The sequence below is a fragment of the Lactuca serriola genome, chromosome 4 (genome assembly GCF_051521515.1).
Source record: "Lactuca serriola cultivar US96UC23 chromosome 4, Lser_US96UC23_V15, whole genome shotgun sequence".
NCBI lineage: Eukaryota > Viridiplantae > Streptophyta > Magnoliopsida > Asterales > Asteraceae > Lactuca > Lactuca serriola.
Window position 1 is genome coordinate 284,895,869 of NC_136411.1, and position 11,053 is coordinate 284,906,921.

Below are 11,053 nucleotides of genomic sequence, written 5' to 3' on the forward strand. Positions count from 1 at the left end.
AGGCCAAAGGAGATTGAATCCTCCTATGATGGAGGTAGTGAAAAAAGAGATCATGAAGCTAATGTAGGTGTAATCTATTGCATTTCTGATAGTAAGTGGGTAAGTCCCGTGTAAGTTGTCCCGAAAAAGGTCGGAGTCACTATTGTTAAAAACTCCGAAGGGGAATTGGTACCCACCCGTGTGCAAAATGGGTGGAGGGTTTGTATCGATTTTAGGAAGTCGAATGCTTCCACACGCAAAGACCACTTCCCTTTGCCATTTATTGATCAAATGTTCGAAAGATTAGCTGAGAAATCTCATTATTGCTGCCTTGATGGTTTTTCTGGTTTTCACCAAATTCCGGTTGCCCCGGAAGACCAAGAGAAAACCACATTTACATGTCCTTTTGTCTCCATTGCATATAGACGCATGCCTTTTGGCTTGTGCAATTCACCAGCGACTTTCCAAAGATGGATGGTGAGCATATTTTCAGAATATGTCGAAAATATCATTGAGGTTTTCATGGACGATTTTATTGTTTATGGAAATTCTTTTAAAGAATGTTTGCAAACTCTCACCAAAATCTTACAAAGGTGCATTGACACAAATTTAGTCCTCAATTATGAAAAATGTCATTTTATGGTTGACAAAGGGCTTGATACTTGGACATGTGGTGTCACAAAAAGGTTTAGAAGTTGACAAGGCCAAAATTGATGTTATTAAGAGCTTACCATGCCCGACGAATGTTCGGAAATGCGTTCTTTTCTTGGTCATACAGGTTTTTATCGGCGGTTTATTAAGGATTTTTCCAAAATCACTGTGTCGACTTCTACAAAAGGAGGCTGATTTTGAGTTTGGTGATGAATGTAAGAAGGAATTTGATCATTTGAAAGACTTGTTGACATCTGCCCCCATTATTCAACCGCCAAATTGGGATCTTCCATTCGAGATCATGTGCGATGCTAGCAATACCGCGGTTGGGGCGGTTTTGGGACAAAAGGTTGACCGAGCTCATCATGTCATCTACTATGCATCCAAGACCTTGGATAGTGCACAAAGCAACTACACCACAACGGAGAAAGAGTTGCTTGCTATTGTCTTTGCTCTATAGAAGTTCCGACAGTACCTCCTTGGAACTAAAGTGATCTTATATTTGGTCAATGCAGCCATAAAGCACTTAATTACAAAGAAAGATTCGAAGCCGAGGTTAATACGGTGGATGTTGCGTTTTCAAGAGTTCGACATTGAGATCAAGGACAAGATTAGAAAGGAGAATTTAGTTGCGGATGATCTAAGCCGCATTGTATGACCCGAATATGGTATACGAATCTGTGACACATTTCCAGACGAACATCTATTTGTAGCCAAAGAAGCACCATGGTATGCAGATATCGTCAATTATTTGGTTACAAGTCAATTTCCCCCAGATTCATCCCGTTGTCAAAAAGATAAAATCAAGAAGGAGGCCAAGCGATATATATGGGACAATCCGTACCTTTGGAAGTACTGTGCAGATCAAATGATCCGAAGGTGTGTTGAGAAAAAAGAGGTACAATCTATCCTTAATTTTTTCCATTCTTATGCTTGTGGTGGTCACTTTGTACCCCAATGGGTAGCTAGGAAAGTTTTAGATAGTGGATTCTTTTGGCCTTCTATATTTCATGATTCTTATGTGTTTTGTGCACATTGCGAAAAGTGCCAAAAATCCGGGTCTTTAAGCTCTAGGAATCAAATGCCCCTAACTTCCATTTTAGTGTGTGAGATATTTGATGTATGGGATTGACTTTATGGGACCATTTCCGCCCTCTTTTGGTTGTTCATACATTTATTGGAGGTGGACTATGTGTCCAAATGGGTGGAGGCTAAGGCCACCTGTACTAATGATTCCAAAGTTGTGGTAGATTTTCTTAATGTACAGATTTTCTCACGGTTTGGCACACCATTTCTGCAATAGGATGCTTGTAACACCGTAAATTTCAAAACAATTTTTCATTTAAAAATAGCCGTTTAATTCTTAGAAACACTTGTTTAAAATCTCAATCATAATCGAATTACAAAACATAACTCCATTTCCACTTGCATAGAAAACCAGGATCCTCCAAAACATGACTCTTTCTCTGGTGTGTACAATCAAGCCGGTGCCGTCCCGTGATACTGAAAGAAACCTGAAAAACATCACACAAAACACTGTAAGCACGAAGCTTAGTGAGTTCCCGAAAATACCACACACATAACACGTATTAGCCGCTCGAGGCTATAACTCTATGGGTCTGTGCACCCAAACTCTGTGAACCCTCAGGTTCTAACTTTGTGAACCTTCCGGTTCGAACTCTAGGAACCCTTTGGTTCCAACTCTGTAAACATTCACAGCATAAATCACATAGAAATAATGCAGTACAACACATAACAAACATAGCATACAAATACTCTGTCACATAACTCTGGTTACCTACTCAAGGTAAGGTATAGTGAGAAGACTAACATGGCAAGCAGAAAGCAGATATCCCCACACTTAAATCTCGAACTCGCCACCGCCTAACATGTAAGGCAAATACTCTCATGAATATAACTCTCGAGACTAGAATCAAGCCTCTCATGGCACCCTCTTAAGGGTAAAAGACTATTTTACCCCTCTCTTGGCCCAAAGGCCACATCGCTGACCAAACCCTAAAAGTCAACGGCCAACCCTTGGTCAAAATCAAAGTCCTCAGTCAAAGTCAACCCCTGACTGACCCTACTCGCCGAGTCAACCCTATGACTCGCCGAGTTCCCATAATCAGAACTTCACTCAATCCGCGACCTAACTCGCCGAGTCACCCCGAGACTCGCCGAGTCCAACAAATCTAAGTCCACTCGCACACAAATCACCGACTCATCCCTTGACTCACCGATTCTCGACTCAACTAGGGAATATCGGGACCCTTCGACAAGACTCGCCGAGTTCAAGAATAGACTTGCCGAGTCTAAGGCTATCATCAACCTACTCGCCGAGTTGTTCATACAACTCGCCGAGTTCCAGGCCATCTTCATCCAACTCGCCGAGTCCCAGCTCATCTTTAAGCAACTCGTCGAGTACACCCATGTGACTCGTCGAGTAACACCGGTCTGAATCCATTCAGAAGCATTCCAGGCCATGCAATTGCTCCAAAACATAGATCTAGCCTCCTACCACTCATACATCACGTAAAGTGGCAAACTTTACGTGAATCCAAAGACATCTAGGCCATTTGCACAATGGGCTAGGGTTTGGGGACATGATGGCTCCACAAAACACTCCAACACAGGGACTTTCATGCTCTCTGATCCTTCTCCATTCCAGATCTGAGGTAGCAACCTCAGATCTAACCTCTAGACTTCCAATTACATCCATAGACAAGTTCCCACAATTCCCAAAATGAAGAAACAACATAACAACAGTCCAAGAACGAGATATTACCTCCAAGAGATGCCCCAACTGCAATGTAATTCGAACCCAAGCAAAGCCCCTTCCTCCAAGCCTTCAATCTCCCAAAATTCCTTCAACAATTACTTCTCCAAGCTCCAATCCACTCAACAATGGTGCTTCTCCGCGATTTAGGGTTTTCTGGGGCTCAAGGGCTGATAAGGAGGCTGGGAGGAAAACATAATGTTCTTTATATAGGGATCAACCCCGAGAATTAGGGTTTTCTCCAATCAGCGCCTACTTGCCGAGTCCTCCTCACTGACTCGCCGAGTCGGCTACTTAGCACGCGACCCGGTCACGACTCTACTCGCCGAGTCCATCCCTGCACTCGCCGAGTCACTCTTTCACAACTTACTCTTTTAGCCCTTCACCTCTACTATTGATATTTCGGGATGTTACAATTCTCCCCCACTTAAATTAGGCTTCGTCCTCGAAGCCTACAGCAACTCAACTCTAGAAATACTCCCACAACGTGCCACCTGGCCTTAATCGGACCAGGTCTCACAAGGCATACCCATCGAAACTCGAACACACTTTCCCTTTCCTTACGGTGTCCTGACCACCGTCTCGAACCGGGCACCGGCTGTACCCTCTGATAACCACACTCAACGATCCGAGAATTACCCATGAAGCATCACTGCCCCAAATCTCAACAATTACTCGACCCATAAAGGTTAGAAGCCAGGAACCATCGGATCCCCGATCCGAATCCCACTCTATCCAATCCGTGACGACGGAAAGACCCATTCTCAATCTCAGAGCAACTCTCACGAGTTCTCCTCTTGCAATCACATACGCATGCTGAACTTGCTCCAACACCCTCAGGTTGGGAAAACCCGATACACTGATGATATCCTCCAACATCCCCCAGGATGACCACTAGCACATATCCAATACCCTGATCAGAATCAAGCTGGGAGTCCCAGACTCCCTCCCTGCATCCATCCTGAGACTCTTGGCTCTACACCCGTGGAATCCCTTCCGCGTCCTCAGCAGACATCCCATCATGATGTCATTCCATACCACTGTCACAGACACAGTGCTCAACCACCATACTACAAATCATCCATTCTCACTACTACTTTCACTTCCGTGAACCAACACTTTCCCCCAGAAAATGAGGGTCCGACACCTCCTCCCATACAACAGCTCAAAGGGTGGCATACCAATGCACTAATGATGGCTGTTGATATAGGATAACTCAACCAAGGATAAATACGTGCCGCAACTCCCTCCTAAATCTAATACACATGCCCGAAGCATGTCTTTGAGCGTCTGAATCGTTCGCTCTCTCTGAGGTGTCGTCAGACATCATCATGATAAGCTCTAGCTCATTTCTCATATCCCTCTTCGAGACTGAGCATCAGGTCAGCTTTTGACTCCACAGCTGAGCCTCTAAAGGTCACCCCTATCATGATCCAAATATCCCACTAACTTCCTCCCCGTGACCACTATCTCGGCCCAGTGACATGCAAGTCACGAAATTCTCTTTTCCTCATGCGAGAAAAATACAATCCAACCGAGGATCGTCTCAACTCTGATCTCTGGTTTCTGCTGCGCATATCCCTTGTGCATCCCACCACATTTCCAGACAGAGACGGAGACCCCAGTCTCGCCCCCGGTCCAACATCCAGGCTCCAAAAACTCAATACTAGGGCTACTCAAGCCCAAAACTCTTCCACATCATACACTGATCGGAGAACATTCCATCATCACACTCTCTTGCCATCAAGTGAGTACTACGGCTCCCCGTAGTATCACAACACCCTCCGACTAGTGAGTACTATGGCTCCCCGCAGTATCACAACACCCTCTGACTAGTGAGCACTACGGATCCCCGCAGTATCACAACACCCTCTGACTAGTGAGTACTACGGCTCCCAGAAGTATCACAACACCCTCTGACTAGTGAGTACTACGGCTCCCCGCAGTATCACAACACCCTCTGACTAGTGAGTACTACGGCTCCCCGCAGTATCACAACACCCTCTGACTAGTGAGTACTACGGCTCCCCGTAGTATCACAACACCCTCTGACTCCACTAGCTCGTGCTCCGCAGACTATCATAGGCGGCTACCCATACTCGACTCGAATATTCATCAACAACTCTGGAGGCAATCGACATAACAAATGCCCACCCTTGCGAAGATCCATTCTCTCAAATAATCTCCCTGGATGCCCATACTCGAAGGGCTCCCACTAGATCCATAGATACCTGATATACCACAAGTCGTCTCAACTCAAGATTCACGAGTAACTCCGAAATAAAGATATCATACCCGGATACCTCGGAATACCCCAACAGAACATCACAAGATCCTGCCACAACCACTGATCTCCTGCCCCAAGCATCATATAGACACAATAATACATTTCCTCTGAACCCCATAAATAGATCTACATTCTTCCCACATTGCAACTTCGGTGTATCCAATTCCTCAATTGGAATACGAGAAAACGCTAACGCTACGAAATACGCTGGTAATTCTCCGAAACCCTTTTTCCCGCCGCTCAAAATCCAAACAAGGATACGCATACCGACCCGGGAGTTGGCTGCCCAATCATTCTCTATCTACTTGCCCCAACACTGACCAATACCAGATTCCTGACCAATAAACACCTGCCGTGGAGACATTCATCCTTCTCAAACAAGTACTTCCCGCATTAACTCACTCTGACCCCTTCCCTCGATCACCGACATCTCTGGTCTCATGATTTCTTACCGCAGATCTCTCTACTCCACTTATAACTGCTCTTGACAACTCTCTGCTTTCTTACATACGGCACCGGGTTCTCCCCCACTTAGGGTTCGAACCATCACCAAATAGCACATAACCAACCCATAACTATTTTCACCAGCAAAATCGCACCTGCCCTCGGAAAGTACTACACAACGCCCGATAATCCTCCTTAAGGAAATCAATCGACCTCATATACTCTGAACCTCTGATGAACTCCTCAAGAACTTCTCGTCACGACTGCCTCTAGTCGTTCCAAATCTCGTACCAATCTAGTACCAAACAACTCAACTGCTCAATAACATCCCTGGCTCATAGACTGAACCACAAAATCATCGTACCCCTCACCTCAACTCATCAAACATCGCTCCAACAGGGACCCACTCCCATATTCAACACCCAACATAGATAGAAAACTCTCTGCACTACTAAACTTGACTGAACTCCCCACTGATACCACTACAATACATCCTACTATACTCAAATAGGTGTAGTGTGGTCCTCGACTATCTCAGTCCCAACTGACTATCTGCTCATGATAAATCACTGCCTCGCGGCACACATGCTACCTGATACTCTGGGAGAAATCATCATCAATAACGACCTGCAGGGTTTACCCTCAAACCCAAAACTAAAACATCATGCTTCTCATATTTTGCACATGCACATAATCAGTACCTCCCAGATCATAGAAGGTGCATCTCCTTTATCGACTGACCGCTCAACTCAGATTGAAATTCTCCCTTCTCACTGACTCCTTACTAAAATACTCTGAGGGGCTCTCGATCTCCCTCTCAGGGGACGCCTCTTCGAACTTAATCATGACCGGATGATCGGAGAACCACAAGCTTCATTCACTACGAACCATGGTACTCATTCCATGACATCTCTTCTCAATATGCTCCGGTGTATGGTACTCTAACCATAACATCACTCCCCAATCCGCTCCGATGTATGGTACTCGAACCATAACATCACTCCTCAATCCGCTCCGATGTATGGTACTCGAACCATAACATCACTCCTCAATCCGCTCCGATGTATGGTACTCGAACCATAACATCACTCCTCAATCTGCTCTGATGTATGGTACTCGAACCATAACATCACTCCTCAATCCGCTCTGATGTATGGTACTCGAACCATAACATCACTCCTCAACCCGCTCCGATGTATGGTACTGGAACCATAACATCACTCCTCAATCCTCTCCTTAGAACCTTCAAAATACTCCCTGTATAAAGTATGGGTCCTCTGCTTTCAATAGTACGGGCCCATACTACCTGCCACATCTACCCATACTTTCCACACGGACCATCCAAGAGCTCCTAAGTAGCCGCTCGACTTGCTCTTTCACCAATCCCATCGCGCATGCTCGCTCCCCAGCGAAATTCTCTACTCTACCAGCGCACTCATCTAGCTAGGGTTACTCCTTAGGATATTGTGTTGTCCTCCCACTTCTTTGCTATCAGCTGCTGAAGAGCTCCTAATGATGCCAGCCATCTACCTCCTGAATATCGTCATATTCACTTGGTAGCTGACTCCCATCATCGAGAGTTCCACAAAGCACAAAGCAAGCAGCATTCGAGCATCGAAGAATACATAGGACTCCCTCTTTATGATAACTCCACTTTCTCGGCTCATCCTCGGAAGTACCACCGAACTCTGTAACTCTACCCCTCATGGGTTCTAACTGGATACTCTCACTCATCACATACTCAAAAGCATAACACATATAACAACAAGTCCTAGGCTAAGGCATCACAAATCAGGCCACTCTAGTCCTAAGATATGAAATACCTAGCCTGTCTCTAGCATGCAATAATATCTCATAAAGTGCATCATAAATATCTTATAACACAAAAGTAAGGGTATTTTGGGAAATCACCGTTCGGGCTCTGGCTGATTGTACACACTGCTCTTTCTTGCTTTCTCTTTGAACTGTTATTCACTTTCAGAAAATTATTTCTTTTAAAAAAAACTTTTCTTACTTCCTCAGTTTGAGTCCAGATTTACTCGAAGGTGCATCCGAATCCCTCAAACCAAGGCTCTGATACCAACTTGTAACACCGTAAATTTCAAAACAATTTTTCATTTAAAAATAGCCGTTTAATTCTTAGAAACACTTGTTTAAAATCTCAATCATAATCGAATTACAAAACATAACTCCATTTCCACTTGCATAGAAAACCAGGATCCTCCAAAACATGACTCTTTCTCTGGTGTGTACAATCAAGCCGGTGCCGTCTCGTGATACTGAAAGAAACCTGAAAAACATCACACAAAACACTGTAAGCACGAAGCTTAGTGAGTTCCCGAAAATACCACACACATAACACGTATTAGCCGCTCGAGGCTATAACTCTATGGGTCCGTGCACCCAAACTCTGTGAACCCTCAGGTTCTAACTCTGTGAACCTTCCGGTTCGAACTCTAGGAACCCTTCGGTTCCAACTCTGTAAACATGCACAACATAAATCACATAGAAATAATGCAGTACAACACATAACAAACATAGCATACAAATACTCTGTCACATAACTCTGGTTACCTACTCAAGGTAAGGTATAGTGAGAAGACTCACCTGGCAAGCAGAAAGCAGATATCCCCACACTTAAATCTCGAACTCGCCACCGCCTAACACGTAAGGCAAATACTCTCATGAATATAACTCTCGAGACTAGAATCAAGCCTCTCATGGCACCCTCTTAAGGGTAAAAGACTATTTTACCCCTCTCTTGGCACAAAGGCCACATCGCTGACCAAACCCTAAAAGTCAACGGTCAACCCTTGGTCAAAATCAAAGTCCTCAGTCAAAGTCAACCCCTGACTGACCCTACTCGCCGAGTTCCCATAATCAGAACTTCACTCAATCCGCGACCTAACTCGCCGAGTCACCCCGAGACTCGCCGAGTCCAAGAAATCTAAGTTCACTCGCATACAAATCACCGAGTCATCCCTTGACTCATCGATTCTCGACTCAACCAGGGAATATCGGGACCCTTTGACAAGACTCGTCGAGTTCAAGAACAGACTCGCCGAGTCTAAGGCTATCATCAACCTACTCTCTGAGTTGTTCATACAACTCGCCGAGTTCCAGGCCATCTTCATCCAACTCGCCGAGTTGTTCTTCCAACTCGCCGAGTCCCAGCTCATCTTTAAGCAACTCGTCGAGTACACCCATGTGACTCGCCGAGTACCACCGGTCTGAATCCATTCAGAAGCATTCCAGGCCATGCAATTGCTCCAAAACATAGATCTAGCCTCCTACCACTCATCCATCACGTAAAGTGGCAAACTTTACGTGAATCCAAAGAGATCTAGGCCATTTGCACAATGGGCTAGGGTTTGGGGACATGATGGCTCCACAAAACACTCCAACACAGGGACTTTCATGCTCTCTGATGCTTCTCCATTCCATATCTGAGGTAGCAACCTCAGATCTAACCTCTAGACTTCTAATTACATCCATAGACAAGTTCCCACAATTCCCAAAATGAAGAAACAACATAACAACTGTCCAAGAACGAGATATTACCTCCAAGAGATGCCCCAACTGCAATGTAATTCGAACCCAAGCAAAGCCCCTTGCTCCAAGCATTCAATCTCCCAAAATTCCTTCAACAATTACATCTCCAAGCTCCAATCCACTCAAAAATGGTGCTTCTCCGTGATTTAGGGTTTTTTGGGGGCTCAAGGGGTGATAAGGAGGCTGGGAGGAAAACATAATGTTCTTTATATAGGGCTCAACCCCGGGAATTAGGTTTTTCTCCAATCAGCGCCTACTCGCCGAGTCCTCCTCACTGACTCGCCGAGTCGGCTACTTAGCACGCGACCCGGTCACGACTCTACTCGCCGAGTCCATCCCTGCACTCACCGAGTCACTCTTTCACAACTTACTCTTTTAGCCCTTCAACTCTACTGTTGATATTTCTGGATGTTACAATGCTTGAAGCTGTTTTAACAAAGTATGGCATGACACACAAAGTCTCAACAACTTATCATCCCCAAACCAATGGACAAGCCAATATCTTAAACAGGCAAATCAAAAGCATCTTGGAGAACACGGTCAATCCAAACCACAAAGATTGGAGCATAAGGCTAGATGATGCCATATGGGCACACCGTACTGCTTTTAAAACCCCCATTGGTATGTCCCCATATTAGCTGGTGTTTAGAAAAGCATTTCATCTTCCGGTTGAGCTTGAACATAACAGTTTTTGGGCTGTAAAGAAATTCAATATGAATGAAAATGAGGTGGGAAAAAAAGGAAGCTAGACATTCAAGAGTTAGAGGAGATTCGGAATGATGTGTACGAAAGCAACATGATTTATAATGAGAAGACAAAAGCATACCATGACAAAATGATCTCCCGGAAGACTTTTGTGCAAGGACAAAAGGTTCTTCTTTACCACTCAAGGTTCAAGTTAATTTCAGGGAAGTTAAGATCAAGATGGGTTGGTCCTTTCGTGGTCACAAGGGTATTTGACCATGGTGGGGTGGAAATCACGAGCAAGCAAACCGGTAAAACATTCAAAGTTAATGGTCATAGATTGAAGTCGTTTTATGAAGGATTTGAGGTGAAGAAAGAGGAGGTTGATGTGTTGGAGAACCCCACGTACCAAGACTGAAGCACACTTGGGGGAAAGGTCGAGCCAACGACTTAAAACAAGGGCAGCTAACCGGGGGTATTTTCGTCATTTTTCTTTAAAACATTTCGTTCTTTGCATTTTTATGGTTTTTAATGTTCCAAATGTGTTTTGTCATGTTTTCAAATAAAAAAGGACCTTGGGATGCAAAAGCATTTCATTTCAAGGAGGGGGAATTTTTAAGTTCAAAAAGTGGGGAATAGCATCCAGAGCCCAACACGGGTCGTGTCCCACTTGGCCTAAA

General features: G+C 44.7%; 1 protein-coding gene across 1 annotated transcript; it reads left to right on the top strand.

Moving 5' to 3' along the window:
- The first annotated feature begins 10,105 nt into the window (after positions 1-10,105).
- LOC145099398 (uncharacterized) lies at positions 10,106-10,791 on the top strand. The gene is made up of 2 exons (XM_079036979.1): positions 10,106-10,310; positions 10,418-10,791. Exons 1-2 carry the CDS (start codon positions 10,106-10,108, stop codon positions 10,789-10,791), a joined length of 579 nt encoding a protein of 192 aa, XP_078893105.1.
- The last annotated feature ends 262 nt before the right edge of the window (positions 10,792-11,053 follow it).